This window comes from Genypterus blacodes, unplaced genomic scaffold (assembly GCF_046128005.1).
Source record: "Genypterus blacodes isolate CSIRO-AG114 ecotype Tasmania unplaced genomic scaffold, CSIRO-AGI_Gbla_v1 ptg000022l_1, whole genome shotgun sequence".
Classification (NCBI taxonomy): domain Eukaryota; kingdom Metazoa; phylum Chordata; class Actinopteri; order Ophidiiformes; family Ophidiidae; genus Genypterus; species Genypterus blacodes.
This window is the reverse complement of record NW_027466835.1, coordinates 5,740,421-5,765,025: the sequence shown is the minus strand read 5'-3', so window position 1 is coordinate 5,765,025 and position 24,605 is coordinate 5,740,421. Positions and strand designations below refer to the sequence as shown.

At 45.1% G+C, this 24,605-nt stretch overlaps 2 protein-coding genes across 5 annotated transcripts; both read right to left on the bottom strand.

Annotated features, from left to right (window-relative positions):
* Window positions 1-1,419: 1,419 nt before the first annotated feature.
* Window positions 1,420-6,510, bottom strand: LOC142992736 (uncharacterized). 4 transcript variants are annotated; one of them, XM_076143271.1, is made up of 7 exons: window positions 5,775-6,510; window positions 5,053-5,443; window positions 3,476-4,968; window positions 3,271-3,364; window positions 2,838-2,887; window positions 2,535-2,603; window positions 1,420-2,416 (listed from the first exon to the last, which is right to left on the bottom strand). In XM_076143271.1, the coding sequence occupies exons 2-6, from the start codon at window positions 5,429-5,431 to the stop codon at window positions 2,562-2,564; spliced, it is 2,058 nt and encodes a 685-aa protein (XP_075999386.1). In that variant the 5' UTR covers window positions 5,432-5,443; window positions 5,775-6,510; the 3' UTR covers window positions 1,420-2,416; window positions 2,535-2,561. The 4 variants fall into 4 exon arrangements, with proteins under 4 accessions (XP_075999386.1, XP_075999382.1, XP_075999384.1 ...); XM_076143267.1 differs by having other exon boundaries at window positions 3,476-5,443; window positions 5,775-5,905; window positions 6,155-6,510; XM_076143269.1 differs by having other exon boundaries at window positions 3,476-5,443; window positions 6,155-6,510.
* A 1,139-nt stretch (window positions 6,511-7,649) lies between these two features.
* LOC142992763 (uncharacterized) lies at window positions 7,650-24,173 on the bottom strand. Its single transcript, XM_076143307.1, has 22 exons — window positions 23,934-24,173; window positions 21,848-21,925; window positions 21,693-21,758; window positions 21,195-21,346; window positions 20,556-20,640; window positions 19,570-19,744; window positions 18,127-18,304; window positions 16,694-16,811; window positions 14,360-14,458; window positions 13,943-13,999; window positions 13,765-13,833; window positions 13,577-13,666; window positions 13,362-13,471; window positions 12,723-13,248; window positions 12,546-12,647; window positions 10,029-12,377; window positions 9,763-9,910; window positions 9,508-9,625; window positions 9,139-9,298; window positions 8,940-9,041; window positions 8,556-8,642; window positions 7,650-8,462 (listed from the first exon to the last, which is right to left on the bottom strand). The coding sequence occupies exons 1-22, from the start codon at window positions 24,057-24,059 to the stop codon at window positions 8,325-8,327; spliced, it is 5,133 nt and encodes a 1,710-aa protein (XP_075999422.1). The 5' UTR covers window positions 24,060-24,173; the 3' UTR covers window positions 7,650-8,324.
* Between the last annotated feature and the right edge of the window lie 432 nt (window positions 24,174-24,605).

Here is a 24,605-nt window from a genome sequence, read left to right as displayed (position 1 = left end):
GTAAATTGTTACCGGAGATAGATTCAATGATTACAATGTGTCGGGAATGGGGGGGGGGGGGGGGGGGGGGGGGGGGGGGTCCTTCCATCGGGGGAGGGGAGTGGTGGTGGACGTGTTGCCGTATTTACACTACAGGAGTTTGTGAGGTTGCTACAGCGCCCTGCAGTGGAGACATGAGGTATAACAGGCAGTACCCAGGCTGTGTCTGGACCCAAACAGGAGTCTGGCCTGTTTCAAACTCTAACAGCGAGGACGAGGGGTTGGATTTCTGGGAGGCACCTACTCTGATCTACGTCGAGCCTCTCAAACTCAAGGATCAACTGAGGGCAAAGTTAGCTGCTAGTGCGGCTTATGCTACAGCTTCTCTGCAAATTAGCTTTTACATTGTCATTTCAACCTCAGAAGTTCCGAGTCAATTCTTGCAAAATGCAGTGAAATTTGTCGAGTGAGAATTCATCAAGTGAAAAGCAAACATGCAGGATTGAACATTTGAAAGAATGAAGGCTCAGAGGGCCTTTGCAGAATCATGACACACTGGCTCTCACGCATGAAAAACAGTATTGAAAACAACAAACACAGATACAGGTTACATACACAGCAAAGTGTGAGCATGTGTGAGTGTGCAACATCCAGCCAGAAGAATCTAAAGCTCAACAAACAAGGTTCAAATAAGCACCACCAGTAGCGTTTGGCTCCTACCTGTTGCTGTCATCTGGCTAAGGGAAGTCAAACAGTGAGGCAGACTTCCAGGTGAACTTTATTGCGCCGGGTTAAACCATGACTGATTGACGGCTGGGGGGTGGGGGGGTTTGTGTGTGTGAATGTGCTGAGCTTGGTTTGTTTCACACAACTAAGTCACCTGACAGCTGTGTAACTGTGCCAAGCTGGAGAGGATTGCGGCACCTACTCACTCTAACGTTACCATTTCAAACCAAAGGATACAATGACGGCAGAGATAAATGTTTAAATGAATGTTTAGATTAATCGTCTGTTTCATTTAACCCCTTGACGCCTGATGATGACGTAAGCACTGCGTAAAAAGCGCAGGTCGGCTTTGAGGCAACTGAACGAAATAATCGCCAGGAAGCAGTGAATGGTTAAAATGAGGACATCTGCTGGCCAATTCGTGATATTGCATTTGCATGGGAATTTCAAAACAGAATGAAAATGAAAGAATTGGTGCAGTTCAGTTGAAGTTATTACACAAATTAGTATGTGAATTTCATAATATATCATGCAAAGTGTTTTTTTAAGCAATCAGGTAGAAGTAAATATTATTGAGGCTTTCCACCCATTTGTGTAAAATGTACAAAACACACAGTTTTCATGGTCAATAGTGTGAAAACCTTTTAAGAGTGTAATGAAATCTAAATTCTGGAATGAGACAATAAATACTGGAGACACGGTCCAACAGTGTGAATACGCCTTCCATTTTATTTACTTTTTTATTAAATAACAGTGTTTGTGAACTCATAAAATACAAAATATGAGAGTGAAACCAAACCAAACAATCTTTTAACACCTTTACTTGAAACCCTGAACTTCCAATTGAGCGTGAGCCGTCACCTCGCTCATCATCAGACCCCTGACGTACAAAGTTCATAGAAAAACGGTCACTTCCATTTCTTTTTAATCTAATAACTCTAGTGGTTAGTGGTCTCAGTGGGGGGCTTGGATGTTGTTTGTGTTTGTTGTTTGTGTTTTCAGCTCCTTTAGCAACAAGCATAGAGTATTTCTACATACAAATCTAACTTAGTACAGCTTTAAATTCAGTTTAGTCCCTTAAATCACATTTGTTAAACAGTACAGTACAACAATGTCTATGAACATATCCAACGCCTGTCAAGAGCGAGTGATGCAATATCAATTTTCGATCTAAAGTGCGTCATAGCAAATAGACATTGACTATGCATGCAACTGTTTAAAATAAATTAGGTTTATGCTTATGCAGTTCGGTGGAAAGCATTCATTTAAGAAATCGTAGAAAAGATAGAAACACAACTGGCCTGGTAAAACAGATCAATCACCATGTTCAAATTCAAAACATGAGGTTTGTGACGCGGCTAGACCAAGTGTAGCAGAGGAACGAATACCCATACAAGCACACACACACACACACACACACACACACACACACACACACACACACACACACACACACACACACACACACACACACACACACACACACACACACACACACACACACACACACACCTGCATGTGTTAAAGACACAAAACACAGAAACAGAACCAAACAAAGACACATCTTGAGAAACTGTGTCCGCCCCTGCTTCGCATCCGTTTTCGTTTCCGTGACGATGAAGCTCGCATTTTTGCCTTAATGAATGATAGAAAGCAGCAGAGGTGAAGGCGGGCGGATCACGTGGCACCCTGAGGAGATCTGTGGATCATTCTGGAACAAATGGCGACAAACACAGGGCAGGACTTGAGTCTGAAATACTTACAAGTGTGTATATTTCGTACTTCATTACTTGTGCTGTAACATCATTAATAAAACTACTTCGACATACTTCCAGTGGTCCCAAATGTCTTCTGCGTCATCTCTTCTGTCGTCTGGTGACGCTTGTGTACAATTTGTTCTGATGGATATAAACACACAAGCCCACACACACACACACACACACACACACACACACACACACACACACACACACAAGAAACTCATAACACTCTTTTCCAAATTCATGACATGCTGTGACAATAATCAGATTCAGTAAAAACAAAGTAATGATCTCATAAATAAACAAATGAAGCTGTGTCTTGACTGAAGCTCCACCCCTGATCGCACTCTGCTCTTCCTCTTTAATAGTTACCTTGTGCTCTGGACATCTCATGGAGAAGTTGTCTTCATTTAAGACGCAACCTGAAACACACACACACACACAAATATCCTTTAATATTCATCATCTTGTCCGGCAGTGAGCAAGAACGACGGCCTTCCCACACACACGCAGCAGAGAGAAGCACGAGTGACTCAAGCTGTTCACCCTTTAAGAGATCCAGCACATCCGACATCATCATCATTATCATCATCACCATCACCACCATCCTCATCATCATCACAGCTCTATGTCGATCTGGGCCAGTGAAGTCGTTTCAGAACCACAGAATAACAGAAGTCACAATCCTGCAAATAGAAGAGGAGCCTTTGGTGTGTGTGTGTGTGTGTGTGTGTGTGTGTGTGTGTGTGTGTGTGTGTGTGTGTGTGTGTGTGTGTGTGTGTGTGTGTGTGTCTGCGTTGTGTACCTGACTGGATGGCACATCTGTAGTGATAGCTTCTCGCACAGCCCTTCTGGAAACACCCCATTATTGCACCCGTGTGTTGGCATGTTGAACATATCTGAGAAAAGGAGCAAAAAGTGATGTCATACAAGGAAGTTCATCCTTAAAGGTGACAGAGATCCAGCTGTGGATGAAGGAAGCGTCTGAGCTGCTTCCTGTCATCACTCACTGTTTCTTGTGCGAGCCGTGCCGCCTCTCCCAGCCCGTACAGCTTCCCTCTGACCAGGAACACGCCCGCCGACCAGATGCCGCAGTCCTCGTGGATCCAGCACTCGTCCAGGCGAACCGGCGCCTCGGGGTGGCGACGGTCGTTCCCACCGCACTCGTCTGAAGGAGTGAGTCTGTGTAAGTTCCCGTCCTCCTGCAGCGGCTCTTTGCAGTCCAGCGGGCGGTTCTGGGAATCCGCAGACAAACCTGCAGGGACGTACGGTCCGTGAAGGTCCCCCAGGCCCACGGCGTTGGCGGTCTGACCGCACATGCAGCAGACCTGCGTCCTTTCACACACTGAGCTCTCACACCTCAGCCGACCCAGCACGAAACAGGAAGTGTTGGGAACAAACCCAGACACGCACCTGGAGGATGTGTGACGCTGACCTCTGTTGCTCCTCACAGTCGTCTCCTCCTCTTGGTAGTTGACGACGGTGCAAACTCTTCTATTGATGAAGACAAAGGGGAAAAAGTTGTGGGACCTTTTCTCCTTCTTCTCCTCCTTTATGTTTGCATATTTCAGCTTGATTTCCGGCTCTCTGGGGGAGAACAGAGCCGACGGTCCGGTCTGGCTGCACCGTTTCCTCCTCCGTCTTGTGACTCCTTTTTTGTTTCTGGTTGCCTTCTTGTTGGCCGAGGCCTGAGGCTGCTGCTCTCTGGGCGCTCTGTGGTTTGGTTTCTGTTTGGTCCTGGATCTTTTAGCTTTACACGCGCTGAGAGGATTCTTTCGTTGACGTTTATTGTTTTTCACGTACGGCGCTTTGAGGCTGGACTGCTGGCTGTGCGGATTACTCTGAGGCGAGCTGGAGGGAGCTTTCCTGTATGCGTCCGTATCAGAATCATCTGAATTACTGCTCACTCTGGCTGACAGGTCTGGCTGAGAGACGGACTCAACATCCTCTGAACTGGACCGCCTCACTGTGAACTCCATTTCATCAGAATCATAACACTCATTGTAAATACCGACTGTATCATTCTTGACTTGTCGCCTCAAACTCTGCCGCGACATGCTGTAGGTAAACGGAGGCGAGTCTGGCGCAGCCTTGCCGATCCTGCTACTGCGACGCAATTCCCTGCACCGCGGTTTATCGTCTTCGCTTTCAGATTGTGATTTGCCCGACTGTCCTTTCGCACTGGGAACACGACTCTTACAAGGAAATACAGGATTCTTCTGCTTATCGCTGGTGACTGAAACTTCAATAACATCACTGTCATCGCTTGAAAGATCTACTGGAGACTCAGGGAGGTTCCCATAAACAGCTCGAAGGTCTGACAGCAGCACAATGGGCCTGCTGTTATGTATGTGAATGTCCACTGAGCTGTCTGACGACTCCTCTGAGTATGATGTGTCGGGACTGGGGGAGCTCAGAGGCTGAGGAAGATGATAACAGCCTCTGCCTTCATCCAGAGAGGACGCCACCGAGGATAGGGGCTCCACAATATGGCTCACACTGTCTGGGATGAAAGAATTGCATATGATGGGCTCCTTCGCAGAGGAAACCAGGAAAATAACATCAGAGCCACTGTCGCTCTCCTCACCTCCGCTGCTTTCAGGGACCTGGCTGCCGGTTTGGTCGGGCCCATAAAACCCTGAATGCCACAGGTTGCCGTGAACTCCTTCGTGGTAAAGTCCGATCCCTTGCGCTAAAGTTGAATTCATGTAGTTCCCTAAAGCCTCTGAGCCCTGCCCCGTGTCTCTGCAGTGGACCGGTCCACCCGCCTCGGGATGCATGGCTGTGGACAGCGAGTTGTAGGAGGACGCGGCTCTGGATCTGGTCCTGCAAGGGGGACTGATCTCTGTGCCGCAGCTCGCCGGCCGTCGGTGGTACCACTCTGGCTTTTTGACCCGGTCCATGGCTTTAGTCTGGCTGCGGGTCAGGTGAGTGACTGAGTAGCCTTTGGACAGATCCATAGCCATTAGGGATGAGTCCTGCAAGAACACAGATGGACATTGGTCCAGTCAAGCTTACTGCCACTGCCACAACATACAGAAGAGTGAAAGACAAACACAGAGCAAAGGAGGCTCCTGTTACTCTGAACATATCCTTAAGTACAATAAAACATCAACACGTTGTGTAGACGAATTGTAGAATGTTATAATATATGAGAAAATGCTGTGGATGCCATAAAGAGGAGAAACATTCCTCCTCCTCCTCCTCCTGCATCCTTACATGACATCATGCAGTCAATCACATTTTAATAATCATTCCTTTTTAATTTTGTGGTTTCCATGTTAATTTAATGACTTGTACCTGTCCTACCTGTTACAACTACACTTCTCTGCTGCAGACAGAGTTGCTCCACAGCTTCCACAGTGAGACGGTAACACGGTGAAAAGGTGCCGAGGACAAAATGTGCATCATGTACTAAATATGGATGACCAATATCTGTTCTGAACGTACAAAATGTACAAAGATATACATGTTAATACAAGAAAATGTGTATTTTAGTGCAAATACCCTGTTTATTATTGTGACTGACTGTAATAACTGTAACCGGTGCATCTGTGAGCATAAAGACATTGATCTTGCGTTGCATCATACAACCTAATGTATACTGGGCAGTAAAGAAGGACTCACTCATTTTAAAATGTATTTGCAGTAACCATAAATGTAATAATTTAAAGGGTAAACCCTCTTACCCTTCGGGTGGCAGCAGAGTGTGTGTGTGTGTGTGTGTGTGTGTGTGTGTGTGTGTGTGTGTGTGTGGTCCCAGTCGGATGACACTTCCGTCAGACAGACTAGTAGCGGGGTTAGCTAACACACCTCTCCGGGCCCAGCATCGAGACTGGATGTAAACAAAAGCAGCGACAGCCCGACCTCATGCTAACAGGCTCGCTAAGGTTCGCCCGCTAATCCCTCTTTCGCATGTAGACGACACGCAGCCCGGTGACAGCGTTAAGACATTTTTCTACAGCGCATCAGGTCATTAAAGCGCCACTGCTGTTATTTTAAAGTTGTCATCATGGATACCTTCTTCCAACACGCGTCAAGTTACCCGAGGCTACCAGGAAATACCGGAAAAGCGTAGTTGCTTTCAAAATAATGATTCACACTGCCAAATCTGTTAAACCAGGGCAGTGGTCCCTGGCGCCCGCGCGCGCAGAACTGGTTCCGGGTTTAATATCACCCCCCCTGTAACTCCCCCTGAAACCTCTGGTTACAAGGGGAGTAACAGGAGGGGCCAGACCCAATGGTGGTTTCGGACGGTGGTCCCGGTGGCCGGAAATAATCTAATTGCCGGCACACTTGCCAGTGAAAATCACGGACAACACGTTTTTGCTTAAGATTATTTCCGGCCACCGGTGCCACCGGCCGAAACCTGCCAGTGTGCTTGCCGGTGAAAATCACGGACAGTAGGACCCCCGAGACAATATAAAACAATACGGGACTGCTGATCGGTCTGACTGGGGGCGCTCTGGATGCTCATTCTCCTGCAGCGAAACTATCGCCTCATTCATTTTCCTGGAACGGTACTTATTCATATCGCTCCTTTACCGGTCCCACGCCCCCCCTGGAGTAGCTCTGCGCCCCCCTGGAGGTCGCGCCCCCCACTTTGAGAACCACTGAACTAGGGTGACATGAAGATTAATTCACTTTTTGACGAAAACACCAAGATTATTTACCGTTCAGCTCTATCGCTATTATCCATAAACCTTCAGCTCCACCTGTCTATTGAACTAAACAGATGTAGAACTTCTTCAAGACGTACAGGAAAGTTAACATAAGCTGATCATAAGCAACCAAATTGCAGCAGCGTTCACAATAAAATGTTTAAGACGGTGATTTATGTTGAATATTATAGTTCTATAGTTCTACTCAAGCCAGCCAGTATCTTTATAGTACGAGAAGAAAATGCTTTAATTTTGAAAGGTTCAGTCAGAAGTTGCCTATATTTTCCAAAGCTACTAGACGGCCTTCTTCCTTCAAAAGGCGACTACAAGCGATGCCTTTCAATATTTTTTAGATGCAGTTTTAAACAAACATCGAGATGACAGTAGTTTTGGATTTTTATCAAAACGGACAAGCTAGATTAAAAATATTTTATTCTATTGTAGGTATATTGGTAATAAAATGAAATGGGATCCAAAACGGGAATGAGATGTTTCAACATGGCAACCATGTGACAGCAGGAGTGAAGAAACCTGTGGAACCTGTTAAAGACAACACGAAAAGTCGGATTTTCCAATTTTGGTTTAATTTAAAAAAAAATCTACTTAACAATAATGCGGTATTATACAAATATGAGTTACAGTTGTGTAAAACCAGTTATCATCTAGACATGTTTAAAGATTAATTTAATTTTAAAAATAAAGGGAAATCAATAAAACAGTTAACCGGGACAGATACAGCAGTTCAAGATATGTGGATAAAAAACTACAAACACATCTGAATGTATATATACATATATAATAGTGCTAGACAAAGACAGAGGCATTAGAGTCCAAAGAATAACTGCAAATCACTGTTTTTGTGGTTAGTTTTCTTAGATAATATTTTCTGAATACAATTAAAGGACACAAATCAAAAGTGATCTGTTAATAATGACATTGTAGCTTGCAGTTTTAACACAATAAATCTATTTCACTCATAAATATTTGGTGCATAAAGTTGTGACAAACAATAGGAGAAGTATTTCTGTCCCTATAATTTAGAGATCAACCTTTTGACAAGCAATGAAGAGTGGAACTATGGATAAAATCTTTTACAATTGTTAAATAGGTCATAAGTAGCTCTAAAAGGAATGGAGGAGTTTTGTGACAGTGAAAACAAACGCACATGTATCTCTAAAACTTGAAATGGGAGGGAAACCTATAAAATCTGCCCCAGAGCCAGATGGGCCAGCCTCAGGTTAGCTCTCAGTTCATCCAGGTCCCGCTCCGTTTTGGCCCTCATGATGCTCAGCTCTGTGAACATGTCCTTGTACTTCTTTGTTGCACTTCTCGTGTCCTAAAAGGAGACAGGCGGAGCGTTATTCATTCCCTCCTTCTCTTTGAAGGTCATGAATGCTGTACAAGCTGTCCCCATTATTCCCGCTCTCACCCTTTGTGCTGACTGGAGTTCGTCCTTCAGCGATTTGATCTCTTGCTTCAGACACTGAACCTCAGACTCTTTTACTCGCAGGGTAATCTGAAACATCAGCATTAAGTCAACCTTGGAATTGGACCAAATCTTTTCTCCATAATATACATTTATCTTAGAACATATTATTGGTCATATCATTGCAATGATCAACAATAAGCACAAGGAGGATAAATACACACTGATCACACAACCTTCTGTGAATCGTTTTGTCTTTTTTTAATCTCTTTAGCTTTTTTGATGTAGCAAAGGGATTGGTTTAAGTCCTCCTTAAGTTACACAGTTACTATTCAAACAGTTACATCTCGTTTTCCATCCTCCACACCACTGAGATTCTGTGCTAACCTCCAGCTCATAGACGTCCATGCCCTGGCCCAACGGCCGAACATCCTGCTTGGCCAGCGAGCACAGCCTGGTGATCTCTGCAGCCAGGTGACCGCTCAGCTCCTGCACAAATCAGGTTCATAGGTTTATAGGTGGTACAACAGAAATCAAGATTAGGGCAAATTAGTACGAGTGGGAGTGTGTGTGTCAGAGCTCTGACCTGGTTACTGGTCCTCAGGTCCTGGTTTTCTTGCTGGCACTGACACAAGGCCTTCCTCTCTGCATCCAGAGCCTGGGCAAAATGCATGTTCTCCAGGCACTTCAGAGTGAACTGCTGGGACAAAACCTCGAGTTCCCGCTGGCAGGACGCCACCTCCTCGCTTTGAAACATACACCACACACGCGTGCGCATTAAAAACTTATACACCTTTGAGCTACTTTACCATTTTGCTCTGTTGAAATGGAAAACGGTGCTTTCAGTGCAGCAGAAGATGAAATGAGCTGTACACAAAGTGACAGGGAGCATAAAGTTTGTGTTTCTTCTCTTGATAGTGAAAGTCAAGAGGGGGAAACATCGTGGAAGACGTACCTGTGCTGCCTGTAAATCTCTACCATGTCTGAGTTTCCTGTGCCGTTTTCTGACTGCGATCTCCTTTGCACTTCCCTCTCCAACTCCAGCTGATGGGCGTTCCTGATGGCTTCAATTGCTGGGAGGAGAGAGAGGAACACAAGCGCTCGTGATGTTCATAAATAAATCATAACACAAACTGTTGATGTAGGGATCCCATCATTTTCTTTCTCTTTCAGGCACAAACACACACACACACACAGCCCTCCGCCTCACCTGTTGCCGTGGCAGCGCTCTCCTCCTCCAGCAGCCTGTCTCTGTCCACCAGGAGGCGCTCCACCTCCTGTTGGTGGCGCCGCTGCAGCTCCTCCACCACCTTTTGATGAGATTCCTCCATGGCAGCAAAGCCGCACTCACACGCAGCCTGGAGGTGCACAGGGGTCACATGCTTGAGTGTGACCTTATGACCTTCAGTGTATCACAGTAAGCACAACTCTATTACAGCTCAATGGAACTAGGATTATTAACCAAACATTTCCTACCTTGAGCTTTTCTATTTCCTTTCCATATTGCATCTGAGCAGAGCTCATTTTCCCTACAAATTCTTCCTTCATCTGGTCTGCGGCGAGGGACAGCTGCTCCTCCAGCTCCTCCACTCTTCTTCTCAGCAGTGCAGCGTCTTCCGTCTGTAGGTCTCCATCTGTTTCCATATTGGATGCGTCGCTCATCTCAGCGTTTCCATCTGAGATCTCCTGGACGTCCCGCTGCTCCGCTACACTTGTGTCCACGCTGCCACACAGGGTTTTGCTCTCACACACGTCCGGGCTTTCATCTTCCTTTTCAGCAGTGCACTTTTCATTTACCTTCTCTGTCTCCATGTCATCTGTGATGCATACGTCTGCTTCCTGTAGCTCAGTATCTGTCTCTTCTGCCTGGTTAACCGTGGCCACCATGTTTCCTAGCTCCTTGTTTTCCTGCATCAGGTCAACACAGTTTCTGCAGGTGAGAGACGAGGTCAGCAGCCTCCCTTTAGTCTCTTCAAGTTCCTTCTGGTACTTCCAGTGCAGCCTGCTTATGTGACAGCAGTACAGAGCTTCAGTTGCTGCGGTGTGAATGAAACAGGCCTGTGGATGTTCCAAAACATAAACGTCACACAGTCTGTCGGCCATGAGCTGGAGTTTGTCGTGGGCAGAGGAGGCAAAGCAGTTTAGCAAAGACATTTTCACCTGTGTGATATCTGTGAAATAACCCTTTAAACTTCTATCCACATCACAAAGCTGTTCACTAAAATCCATCCCATCATCCTCCTCTTTGGTTTCTGACGCTGTCACACCTGCATTACTCTCGACACCCCCATCTATCTCTTCCAATGGATCGCTCTCCATCTTCCCCTCCACACCGGCGCGCTCAGCCTCACAGATCCTGTGACCTAACAGCATGATCTGTTTCTCCACCATCAAACGTTCTGTCACCTGTTTGAAAAGCGTCTCTGTGGGCTTGTCCACGTTGAGCAGGGCGGGGTTCCCTTTCACTTCAGTCAGCAGCGAGCTCCAAAACTCTTCCTCCCACTGAATCTGACTGACCGCTGTGGGCTTCACTTCCTCGCGCTCACATTCCGTCGCCGTCCTTATCGCGCCCAAATCCAACCTTCCTATCACCTCCAGGAACGTCCCCATGGCTTCCAACCTCACTACCATCCCCTTTATCACTTGCTGGATCTTTTCCTCACCTGACACGCACCCGTTCCAACTTTCCACCTTCTCTCTATCTTTCAGCCTCTCCTTTTCTAACTCTTGATTCACCCTCCTCATGTCCACCTCTACTTCTGCCGCTCTCTGGCTGCGACGTCTCTCCGCCTCCCTCAGCTCTGCGTTCTGGGCCTGCAGGTCCCTGCACGTGGCTTGCGACTGTACTAGCTGCCTCTCCAGCTCGGTCAGCTTGGCCTCGGTGGCCTCGAAGCACCGGAGCAGGTATCCCTCTGCTTTCTTATCACAGCAACATGCGTCTTTTGTCTCCTGTCCTACTGCCTCCATCTCTGCTGGGACACCGAGCGCCTGCAGGGTACTTTCTCTCAGCAAAAGCATGGCCTCCGTGTCCCGCAGATTCGTCTCCAGGGAGGTGATCACTGACTGGGCCTCCAGGAGCTGCTGGTTGCTCATGCTCAGATCCCTCTCTAGATCTTCTACACTTGTCTGGCTCAGCTGCTCCACTTCGGGGAGGTGATTGGTGTCGTCGTACTTGCTGTTCAGCTCTGCTTTAAGGCTTTCAATCTCCCTGTCTGCCTCAGTCAGTTGGTTCAGCATCTCCTGGTTGCGCTGGTTTAGAGCCTCGTTCTGGGTTGTGAGTAGCTCCACCTCTTCAGAAAGCTTCTGTACCACTGGCTGGTCTGAAGGTAAATGCTCTTCAACACAGACGTTCAGTGATTCATTATCTCCCCCCTCAGGTTTATCCATTATCAATGAATCTGAACCATATTCGCTGCCATTTACGTGTGTTTCTGGGCTCGACCCCTGCTGGTGGACGACAACCGGCTGACTTTGCAGGTTGGTTGTTTCTCCTTCACTTTCAGACAGTAAGTGCTGGCTGTCAAACACAGGCGGCAGTAATGGTGTGTTTATTGTTGCAGGGCACTGAAGGATCAAAACCCCCAGTTCTTGTAAATTTCCCTCTGTATCATGCAGCCAGATGCTGGGTGTCTGACATTCAGGTGTGTGCTGAGGTATACGAGCCAGCTCTTCCTGCGTGGCCGGCCTGTGATCTGTGGTCAGCTGCTGTAAGATCTCTGTGTTCTCTTTGTCCAAACTGTTCAAGCTGGGTGTGTGACCATTAAATGGCTTTTCATTGTTCCCCACTGGGCACAAATCCACTTCAGATCTCAGTGGGGGTCCAAGCTTTGAAAAGAAAACAGAGAAAGGGGGAAAAGAAGGATTAGCGACCACATTGTGAGGTACAGAGAGTGATTGAATCATTTAAAATCACAGCATGATTCTTATCTAACAACCCCCCAAAATATCAGAAAATAAAAAGCAGCTGAAGCCAAAAAATCTACTTCACTTTACCGTGGAGCAGAGCTGCTGCTGATATCCTGAGCTGCTCAGCTGAACCTCCAGCTCTCTTCTGTGACGGTCGGACTCTGCCAGCTGGGCTTCAAGATCTTCAACCTTCAACAACAAAAACATCCAGCCGGTTACGATGGGAAACAAGGACAATCTGAGAGGACATTTCAAAGCACTCACAGTATTCCTGTAACTGTCCAGCAGCTCCTCCATCTCCACAGTGTTCTCAGCCTTGATATAGAGGGGTACAGTCTTCTCCAGGCTGAAGACCGTCCTCTCTACCTGCTTCCAACACTCCTCTATGTCTTCTTCCACTTTCTGTTGCGACCGGGGACTCAGCGCTTCGATGCCGATGTCGGCTGTGGTATCTCTGATCACCTCCGAAGCCAGAGAGATGCCCAGCATGCTCTCATACCTCCTCCTCCTCTCTTCACGCCTTTTCCTTCTCTCCACGTCGCCAAAGTCAAACGAGGTCGGACCTCCGGTCCCCTGCGGTCCCTCTGGGTCCAGCGCAGTCTTGCTCACAGGCCTAAACTCTGTCCAGTCGAAGGTCTTGTAGCGTCCTTCCCGCCGTCGCTCCATCACACTCCTGGGCTTGGAACACTGGTCTCTGTCTGCAGGGACTTCGGCAGAGGAAGAGTCCTGAGTCACATCTGGTTTGGGGAGGGCCTCAGGGGGGCCGCAGGGAACATGGTGGACTGGTAAACTGTAAGCAAGATTAAAACAGAATGTTATCATGAAGAAGCATCAAGATGTCTTGTTATATCACTAAAATATCAACTGCAGACTGGTCAAACTCAGACATACTGACAAATGTACCTGGCTACATCAGGAGCATGAGCTGGGTGCACATTCTTCATCAGGGCCTGGATCCAGTTCCTGCGTATCCCTGCAGTCATGGCTGATAATGTGTACACGTCCATTTTGGTCTACAGGAGGAAAAGATTGAGCTTAATGTCTTTTTAATGGGGGGTTATGAGGTAAAGTACCAAATTAAGGGTTTTAGCACAGAGGGTGTTTATGTGATGTCTTACATGGATCTGAAAGCCATAGTTCCTCTGCACCTGGTACTCAGACACATGGTAACACTTAGTGAGGTCTATTTCCCCATCGAGGTCTGAAGCCTGAGAGCACAGAAGAAGAAATACAAAAGCTTTTAATGACACACCAATAAAGATTCTACGTACAAAATAAAATGTTGAAAAGAATCTCATTAAAATACCTCCTCTGCTGTGGAGTCTTTGTAGTATCTCAGACAGTCTGTGGACAAGACAAACCAATACTTCTTCCACTAGAGGGCAGCAAAAGGGTAATTATTCCCAATGTTTGGCAGTGATTTAGGGCAGCAACATCTCTCCAAAATGTATAGACCACAGGTTCTGTGGCTTTTAAGCTTTTACCTGATTCTCTTCATCCAACTTGACCATCCAGCCTTTCTTAAAGTTGAGTAGATCTGGCTGTAAAGAAAGAATAAACTTCACTTCCTTTACTCACACAAACTTAATTAGTTAACTAAAAATTACTTAACATCCACTTCATTTTAGCAGCGATGGACGACACGTACTTACCAGTTTATTGGGTACAACTATAGAATTATAAACAACTCTGGTTCTGCTCTGACATAGGTTTTACCCTCAGCTGCACAGTAGTGTCGTGTAAAATGAGCTCTACTGCCTCTGGGGGGGCGGCTTTAATTTTTAGTTACAGCTCTGCCAGTGGATACTCAAGCCCATGAAGGTGCCTGGTGCAGCTATTTGGTATTTTCTCTTGGTGATTGATCTTTACAAATTTTGACGAGTCTCAATGTGGACACTCACAATCATGACAGTCTCTGACGTCCTGCGGTCCAAAGACTTTGATCTTCGCTGGGGAAGGGCCGCGGTGAGCTGAGCTATGTCTCCGCAAGACTGCAGCTTCTAGAAAAGAGTCAAACAGTCAATCAATCAATCAATCACTCAATCACTCAATGAAATGTCTTATTTGCCAGAACCAGGCTTTCACTGACGGAGAGAAGCGATGTGTGTGTGTCCTCAATTAGATGAGGGCTTCATCTGTATGTGCAGCACGCATTCCATCGACCGGAGTAACCGATAGTCAGGATCCTTGGCAGAGATGTCAGCTGTAAGGATTAGGCCTGCTTTAGGGCACCGCGGGGAGCCGAGCGGCCTTTCTCCGGTCACTGTTAAACTCTAACTCACATTGCCAGCAAAGTGCACATGGATGACTGGATTTGGCTATGGAATGCATGAAAAGGATTTAGAGGCTACATAATCCCTGATGCTTCATGGCTTTTTGTCGTACATTTGAAAACGATGCCACAATCCAGAAACAAAGCAAAGGATCGTGGTGTTTCTTATTATTGGGTTTCATGTTGGAGAATAGAACTGTTTTAATAGCATGTATCACAGATTACACAGCACTACATGAAGCGAGGGCAAAGTTTTATTTATTTAAACCTCTACTATTCAAAAGATTCATTCTTCATTCTTATATAAACCCTCTAATGGGGAAAAATGACCACTTTAATCGATGCAGAACATTCTTTGTTTTTTTTCCAGGCATTTATATTGAAAACTATCCAAGGACACAAAACACGGGAGAACTTTGTGCTCTGGCTGCAGTGAGAACTGCTTTTTTTCTCCCCCAAACAATCACTGACTGCTGCAGACAGAGTCTGTCCACTGTTTTGTGAAGAAGCCTCCTCTCCCAAGGACAGGCAGAGGGAAAGGAATGGGGACCATTAGCCTTGGGAAACACAGCCCCGGGATCTGAGTGGACCCTTTTGACCAGCTCCTGCCTCCAGAAACAAACCCACCCAAAGACACATAAATCATTATATTGGATCAAATGTGACGTATTTAAAAGGCAAATCCTTTGGAATGAGCCTGTGTGTTTCAAAGATTAACAGCTGGCTTAAGCCCTCAGTGATGACCATCTGCTGAGTCCAAATGAATGCATGTAACAGTAGAGCTGTTTTCGGCCTCGTCTCCTGTGCTGTTTACATCGTGTGTATGCAGCAGGTTCCTGTTTTGTTGTTGCTGTCACACACACACTCACACAGACCCAGATGCTTGTGTAGTTCACTCACCACCCTTAATCACTAGGGTCTCGCCTGACGACAGACAGTGACTATCATTCACAAACAGATGTGCACTTGGACAGATGCAAATTTGAGCAAGTTCAGCTTCATATCAGAACAATTAGTCAAGCCCTGGTGAGATTCTTGTAATGACTCAGCAGAGGCTTTGTCCTTGAGAGTCCTTACTCCCAACATTACACAGTCTCTTGTTGAGCTTGTGGGCTCCTGGAAAACGTCTGTCAGAGAAATGCAGTTTCCCAGATTACAACACACATCAGGGAGCCAGACAAAACGCCTTCAGGGCATCAAAACCAGTTCTGTTCGAAAACAAAACACAGCAGCGAATGAATCACCTCCCCTCTCCCACCTGCTGACACATGCACCCACTCACACATGCAAGAGGGCAGACACATGCCTCAACAAGGCCCCCTGAGGCAGGATTGACTTGTCCACGCGCTTCACGCCAAACCCTCATCACCTGCCTTTCAGCCCCGCACAACGACCCAATCTGATCCCTGAGATGGAAAGACTTGAATAAACGGGCGTCCTCCCTCATCCACACACTCACACAAACTGACAGGCATAAACAGTCCCACTGTGGAATGTGTTTCATCCAGCCATCCACAGCGTACAGTCGGGTCAGAGTTTTATGACTAAAAAAGTGACGTCTTTCTCTGCTTCACACCTGGTTGTGTGTGTGTGAGTCATGTTGAAACCAGCCCCACGCAACCAGCTGGGTACAGTAACTGACTGAATCAACAATAAAGAAAATCAATCACAGTTTCTTATTGATGGTTATTATAATCATATGCGGTCTGGAAATGGGCCTTAGTTGTATCATGTTGGTTCTTTTGATGTCAGTGAAGGATATTTCATTCACACTAATAGATTAAAGATGCTGTTTGCTGATGCAGAGTGTTGTATATATGAAGGAAAAAGCAAGAACTACACGAATAAGCAACATGATGGTCGGAGTGAAGTTCTTCTTTTCCAACAAGTAAGAGGTTGATGAGGCTGTTTAGTTAAATTAAAATTCAATCCCTGTCTGCCAATCAGCATCGAGCGTGTTTACCTCTCTCTTGCGGGTGCGAGCCTCACTCCTGCCCTTCCTGGATTTGGTCGTTTCCCCTTCCCGCTCTTTTGAACCTGTGAGCTCCAAACCCGGCTGCCGCTCTGCTGCGGTGTGTTGGCTGTGAAAGCGTGAATATCAGATTAGTGAAGACGTTCACTGGGGAAAAACACAGTGATTATGCCAATACACACACACACACACACACACACACGCAGGTGCAATCTGACATCACTTCCACCAGCAGAGCACCGAGAGTGACAGCTGGACAATACACTTCAAACATCATCTGTACCGCTGAAAAGAGAGCGAGGACGCCACAATCGTCCTCTCAGCTTCACTTCTATTGTTGTTAAGACAAAATAAGAAGTGACACCCTCCCCACTGATGCCTAAGGGATTGAGTGTAAAAGGAGAACAGGTATTACATGGACCTAAACCCCCAAAATAACTTTAAATTGTGTGTTATGTCAAATCATGAAAAGCACCAGAGGGGAAATTTGGGTTTGAGGACCGTTTCTGCAACAGAAGTTACTTTTTTAGTGAGTTTTTGAACATAATAGAAGTTTAAATCACGGTTTAATTTGTATTTAATATCAACAATGGGATTTTTTTTGTGTGTTTAACCCACAATCAAATCAAATCTCATCTAATCTAGTTTCAACTCAACTCTGTACAAAGTTTAATTATCACGTTTAACTCTCTTGTGCTCCTCTAACTCTATACTCACGCTATGGTAACAACACTACAGTAGGGAGTCATTCAACATCTCCTGCAGTAACACTTGAGTAAATGAGGAACAGACCAACCTCTACTTGAGCGTATGTTAGCGACCTTTTGACCCCTGGTGGGTACGGACGACACCGTGCCTGAAAGTAAAACTGACCCTGACATTTGCTTTGTCTGATAGACAGGCAGGCAGGCAGACAGACAGACAGCAATGAGGTCCTGCGAAACAATGCTGCAGATATCTAATTACACCAGTGTTTTGGAATTTCTGGCCTTATTTGGCGGGGGCAAGTATTTAGTGTTTTTGTTTCCCAAAAAGGCAATGAGTGAAGAGCGAGATATGTCCTCTCCCCACATGAGCATGTTACATACTGCGGGGGCACCCAATGGGAGGGATTCTTTAGGCTAAATTTAAAAATGCGGCAGTCAGATCTCTAATGGAGGGGTAGAGCGTGAGCCTTTGATCTGGTGTTTAGCGGCGTGTGATGGCTGTTCGGCGTTATACTGAGGGGAAGCAGTCAGGCATTGGATGGCCTTTGTGCTAATTGCTTGCACATTGCCCCTTTTCCTCTGCCAAGCCAGTTTAAACGGCTGTTTGTGTTACCCGCAGATTACACATAAACATACGCAAAAACAAGCATGGCTGCCAAACACAACGTATGAACGAGTTATTACGGCCCGACGAGCTGGGAATCGCTCAATTCTGACCTTGCTTTCTCCTCCTCCTCCTCCTCCAGCTGGTTATTGGTGTTTGCTGATGTTTGCACGTCATTTGGCTCAGACTCGGTGTTGCCGTCGGCCACCAAGTCCAAGGAGCTGACGGAGCTGCTGAAAGCGCCCGAGTCGTCCAGGGCCGAAGGGTCGCTGGAGATCAGGCACAGGTAGCCTGGAACCACAGAACAGGAAGAGATTTCAGGCCAAAGTTACACACACACACATCATCTACAAATCAAACAGTCAAAAATCATGTTAAATAAAAATAACTTTGTTACTTGTTTTGCTGGGTTGGGTTTCTTCATGAATTTCTTTTAACATTAATGTATCTTAAATCTTTCTGGGGTATGCAAGGTTTAACACTGTACTCACAATGTTATACTGAACTGTAGTCTTCAAAAAGTGAGAAGAGATGATCATGGATTATGCAGCTCTCTCTCTCTCTCTCTCTCTCTCTCTCTCTCTCTCTCTCTCTCTCTCTCTCATCTCATCTCATCTCTGTGGACTTGGGACCCTTTTAATGGATAAGTGGTGCATTTACTTGATTCCCCTGTATTATTCTATCTCTTCTGTCTCTCTTTGAAATGCCTCCCCGGACGTTTCCCCTTATATGTTTTAAGGATTTGTTCTCTCTCTTCTTCCAGAGCTTTGACGCCGGGTGGGAAACATTTGTTGCGTGGGCCTGTGAAGCCCTTTCAGACATCGTGAGTCGTGACTAAAAATCAATAAAACAGAAGGTAGAGCAGAGGCAGCATTCATTCAGTAAGAGCTTGTTCCCTGTTTGCTCTCCCCCTCAGTGGATCTCCCTTGTCTGTAACCTCCGTGGTGCTAATGAAACAGCCTGTAGGCTAAGTCAGCAGGAGTTAATCCAGGCCTTTATTACAGGACCTTTCCAGACCCCAAAATGAGCTTGACGCCACATGCACACTGTTGTCCAATGGCGTCACGCAGCACAGTTCCACTTCAGAGCGACGTACCTGCGCCGTGCCCCCCACGGAGCCTGTCAGCACTTGTTTAAGAGGTCTTTTATAGCTAATCTCTGACGTTTGGCTTTTATGATGCCTGAAGGGTTAGAGAGAGAGAGACGTTTTCCTTCACATCCCCCAGCGTGTTTGTGTTTGTATGTTTCTATGTGTGTGTGTGTATCAGGCTGTGTATTTATATAGCCTCTTCTTCCGGTTGAAGCAGTCACTCCTCCAGCTTGTTCCCATGAGCAAAAGTCTGTGTAGAGTCAACATGCCGGATTTAACGAGGCAGAAATGTGATGTATAAATAAAATCACGTCTTGCTGCAAGTGTGTGCACATCTGCATGGAGTTAGGACAACGTGAGAGGACAGGAAATGGCTGTGATTGGCTGATGAACATGAAAGCCTGCGTGTCCCCTTCGACTGCATGTTTGTGTGTGTGTGTTTATGTGTGTTGCCTGTCTGCTGCACCTGCAGGGCTCTGCTCTGGACCCAGGGGATCTGTGTGTGTGACAGTCCAGAATGGGGTCATATCCGGTCCCCTACCCTGCTGGTCTTCCTGCCACAGGCTGGGGCCGGAGTCTGCAACGCGATCCATGGATGTAAAACACGGGTCAGTGGCGGCCATCTTTGCTGGGCTGGGCTCCTAAGGTTTCATTACAAACATAAAATGACTTAAGACAAAAAAAAAGAGATTTCAGTGTTCATAAACTTAACGACTAAACATTGGATGGATTGGATGACATGACAGTTTTGTTAATCTTCAACAGGAGTGTCCATAAAACCTAGCTTGTCCTGGTTGTGGCACTACTAGGAAAACGCTCGGCCAATTGAAAAGGCTATGAACTAACTTGTGGATGATAGTTACATTTGTCCTGAGGGTTACAGTGAAGGTTTATCCTGTGAATGTATCCAGAAAACTTCAAAGTATCCTCCACATTAGATTTTGATCATTCTTGTGTATAAACACTGCACACTAAACACTAAAAATGCGTGGCCACCACATTGTTTGGATTTCTCCTCTGAGGACCATGAATATCTACCAAAAACTTCACGGTTATCTTCCAATTATATATTATGTTGATAAGAAGTGAAGTGATTTGTGGTGCAAATCAAAAAATCAAACCACTTCAGTCACCTCCCAAACTGGTTTCTTATCTTAAGTGGTCCAAGACAATTGGGGGGGGGGGATTGAGATAATAAAGAGCAGATTCCAAGGAAATCTGGCAAATGAGTAACACAGGAATGGATTTTTGATCTGTTAGCACGAGGGGAAAAGTGTATTTTCACTCAAATCAATAAGGATCGCCCTCTGGAAACTACGAATACACTCATCAACTGTAACATGTATTTGATAAGTCTCTCATGAGGCGCATCACAAGCCTGTCCTAGAGGGGAGACCGTGATGTAAACCCACATACTACTACTACTCCGAAGAAGAATGTCGGCTTTTTTACCTGTGTGGCTACAGGTTCCACTTTGCGTTTTTTCTTCTGATTCTGCTTGTTGGTGCGTGGATGCACTGCCAGCTGCTCACTCCACCTGGGGAAGAACATTAGCTGTCAGAAATTAGGCTGGATGTGAAAACTTGCACAGCTCCCTGGGGTGGTTTCATTGTGATGATTAATAACAAGCTTTCAGGACTCGTTTCACGCTTCATCTTAACAAGCTCGCTTTCAAGCCTTAAAAATACAAATGACGAAGCAGCTTTATCATTCTTATATCTTACACGGTGACACGTCGGTTGTGGAGTAGATGTTTTTGTTGGATCTGTGCGTTACTCCTCTCTATTTTGAAAGTGTGACTTCACTGGCCAGGTCAGTTTCAGGTTGTCATAATTGATAGAAGAGTTGAGTTCCATCGATGTTGTTGTAAAGTGAATAAATTACTTTGGTCTCCTTAGTTTTTCGTCTTTATACTCATTAGAGACAATTAATATGCTGCATATGAGGTTATGGAATTCTGGATAAACAAGCAGGGCACCCATTAGAGCCATACCTCTGTCCTTAACAAAGAGTGATTATGAATACCAAATCATTGGACATAATATTGTAACTGGCAGAATTACGGCCAAGAACTAAGCCATCAATACTGACCCGTTAATGATCTCTTTATTGTCACCCCGGATAAATATTTCCTGCTCCGGTGTGATGATACAGAGTCCATTCCTCTGTCCGGTCCTGGGCTCTGCGTCCACGACCTCTGTACACAGATTCATGTTCACTGTCCCCTGTGGCAAAGTGCTGGTCTGCGGGAGAATTACAGCATCGAAAGTTACAAACGACCGATACCAGAATGCAGATGAATGGGAATTAAAGAGAAACTCGTTTGTGGAGTGGAAGTGATAGAGGGTGTGATTGGAGGAGATCAGAGGCTGAGAGTAGTGTGTGCATTAGAGGACAAGCTAAGCCCAAATCATCAGCTGTGGTTCGGCGCACAACATCTGGCCCAAAGATGCCTGCTTGGTCCCAACATACTGTAGATATGGGTGTGTGTACAGTGCAAAACAAGGCTTACACTACTTGCTTTGTGAGTCTGTGTGTTCATCTGTGTGGGACTTGTGTTTTATTTTCACTAAATGGCAAGTTTCTTACCAGCTCATCAAGGGCAAAGGTCAGGCTGCCGTGTTCATACAGGATAAAGAAGCGCCGCTGCCATTTCTGCAATTTAAGAGACAACAATTTAAATCACCACAAACAGCAATTATTTTCCTTTTGGACGACATTGAATGAGGTGCAGTCTCTCCTACCCTTGATCTCTGCATCGGGTTGTCAAAATCCGTCCCCTCGGGGGCCAAGCACAGCCAGCCTCCGTAGATCGGTTTTGCCTGCCAGTCATGAGCGAAAGCACAAACCAGTTAGTCAGTGTTACAAATCCTTTCCTTTTCAGAGTATCACAGAGTATGGCATTGTACACCGGGCCTGGCTTATGTAATGGAGACTCTGCAGCAATTCACGTTGGTTGAGAATTTATAGTTGTCAGCCCCCTGTGGAGAGGAACAACTGAATCTGAAACACAAAAGTCAGCAGCAGAACAGCGCTGCAATTACAAACTTGTTTCTGACTGGAGAAGTTGTTTTTGCAATTATTGTGACGACACCTGAAAGCACCATTTTACACTGTCATAATAAAAACAAGTAATAAGTAGGAGTCATCCATTTCTTGTTCACCTGAGAATTTTGATTTGAGTGCATCCGTCCCTTAGGTTCCAGCTTCAATGTGAGAATTGCTGCTTTTGTATTTAACATTTTTAATTGACAAAATTAATGAATTTGGAACTTAAGATAAGCATCTGTCATTATTTCTGACAATTTATAGACTTTGGAATGAACTATAGAGTTCATTCAAATAAAACATGTATTTATCAGAAAGGGTTTTGATCAAATCTGGCAAAGGTTTGAATCTTTCTGATCTTCTGGACTGTTTGTCCTGACAGGTGATTGACTTCGAGCAGGAGATCAAGGAGAAACAAGTCAACTTTTTACCATGTGTGTAAATACATAAGTAATTGCAGAAACCACATAATTTACAACAATAACTTCAATTACCTGAAAGTAAAAAAATCTGATAGACGTTTACAAAGCCTGTACAGTTGCAGTTTTAACAGCAATACTGTGCGTTTGAGCCGACCTGTGTGTAGTGTTGACAGGTTGAGCAACACGGCTGAAATTACAGGGAGCACTGAAACCATGCAGGGGGGAAGAAGAGCAGTAACAACCTATTTTAACAATGTCTGGCATGTACAAATCTGTCATGATCGTTTCCTGTCATCATCTGACACAATACACACAGACACACACAGCAGTCTTTCAGAGCCCTAAGCAGTGGCGCAATGTGTGGTAAAGACACTTTTCAGTATGTGTCAGGGATGTGCTGAATGTTCAGTGCTGCTGAAAAGTTTTGTCGATCAGTGGATTAATAATATGGAAACATACATACTGGATAACTCCCAATGATTTAAAGGTATTTGTTATCTAAATGCAGCATATTTTGTGTAATCCAATGCAACAGCCATGAAATTCCATCTTTGAGATTTTATGTTCATAGATTTGTCAAATATTTCATCCTCCCTCCTCTGCATACATTAGGGAGTCCGTATATTAAAAACACTGATTCTTTACTATAACGAATTCCAATACAACCCCTACATGAGTTTGGAGAAATGTAGAGTTGGAACAACATCCCTCTGACACAGTTCCAACAAAAACTGAACATTACAAAGATTGGAATCAATACAAATGTTTGGTTGACACTGTGTGTGCTGAATGATGGATAATCAAAGGGCCAAGAAGAATAACTTCTCAAATCCAAAGCATTGGAGAAGGAATCAGAAGACTCACAGACATACTATGCAAGCTAATTATGTTATAAAAATATAAACAATATACTAATTACTTAAATGATCCAGCGTTTTTTTAATCAAATGGACTTCTTTGCTTACTGCCTATATTCCTCCAACTAAACTAATCATTAAACATATTCACAGTATGTAAAACCCTTTGATTGTGAATCATTTTGTATACCTTCTCCGATTATTGACAACATTCCTTTCACACTCAGGCTTGATAAAAGGTGAAGACTAAACGGTGTGTTGAATAGAGAATAACGATTTAAACACATTAAACTAACAGTCGACTAACCGCTTATCAGCCAACTGATTGGACTATAATCAAACTGTAGATAATGTCCACTTTAAGCAGGAAGAAATGGTTTTAGATTAAGATTTTAATTTTTAGCCAAATACTCTAAAGAAAAACAATAACAAAGATACCAAAGTCTATCTCAAGCTACTGACTGACTACCAACTTAACCAAGCGGAACCGAACGTGATCTTACCTGTTCCATGTCATGGTCGTTGAAGAGATGCAGCTCCCGGGACTTGAAGCAGTTTTGGCATTTACTTTTACTAAAAATGTTGGCCTGGAACTTGTTACAGGGGGTCGTTGCTTTGTCCGTTGACATGTTTCAGTCAGCGCTGTTCTCCTCTTGGGTGACACCGAACACAAGCTGCTCCCGCCCGGTCACTCTGCATTGAATGAAGCGGTTTATCCCGCAGCAACATCTGTCAAAACCAAAGCTGGCCTGTGTTGACTCGTGTAAACTAGTAAAGTCACGAGTATAGGCGGAGTACCAACATGATACTTCCTGCAAAGACCTTCAAAATTAATCAATACAGACAAAAACTACGCAAGCAATTGGGTGATACTTGTGCTTTTGTTTTGAAGGACGGGGGTAACGTCGAGAAGAAAACTTTCGAAATAAACAGCGCCCTCTCCTGACCAATACCGGTAGTACAATTAAAGTACAACAATCTGCCAAAGGTTTGTGGTTGCTGGATAGGTTATACATGTAAATCAAGTGTAAATTACTCACTTACGTACTTGTCCCTTAAACCCACTTTCCCCTCAATAATACACCTTAACTGTAATATGAAAAGTTTGTGTAAATGTTATGGTTTAAAATGAATGAGGCCCAGAAAGACGGTCAGTAGATGCAAGCATTTATTCA

Coding starts and splice junctions, on each gene's coding strand:
- LOC142992736 (XM_076143267.1), bottom strand. CDS start 5,431: ATGGCTATGGATCTGTCCAAAGGCTACTCAGTCACTCACCTGACCCGC. Junction 3,365..3,475: donor CACGGCTCGCACAAGAAACA/GTGAGTGATGAC, acceptor TCCTTTTCTCAG/ATATGTTCAACATGCCAACA. Junction 2,888..3,270: donor CAGATGTGCCATCCAGTCAG/GTACACAACGCA, acceptor TGTGTGTTTCAG/GTTGCGTCTTAAATGAAGAC.
- LOC142992763 (XM_076143307.1), bottom strand. CDS start 24,059: ATGTCAACGGACAAAGCAACGACCCCCTGTAACAAGTTCCAGGCCAAC. Junction 13,834..13,942: donor AGTTGGATGAAGAGAATCAG/GTAAAAGCTTAA, acceptor GCTGCCCTCTAG/TGGAAGAAGTATTGGTTTGT. Junction 9,911..10,028: donor AGGAAATAGAAAAGCTCAAG/GTAGGAAATGTT, acceptor GTGCACCTCCAG/GCTGCGTGTGAGTGCGGCTT.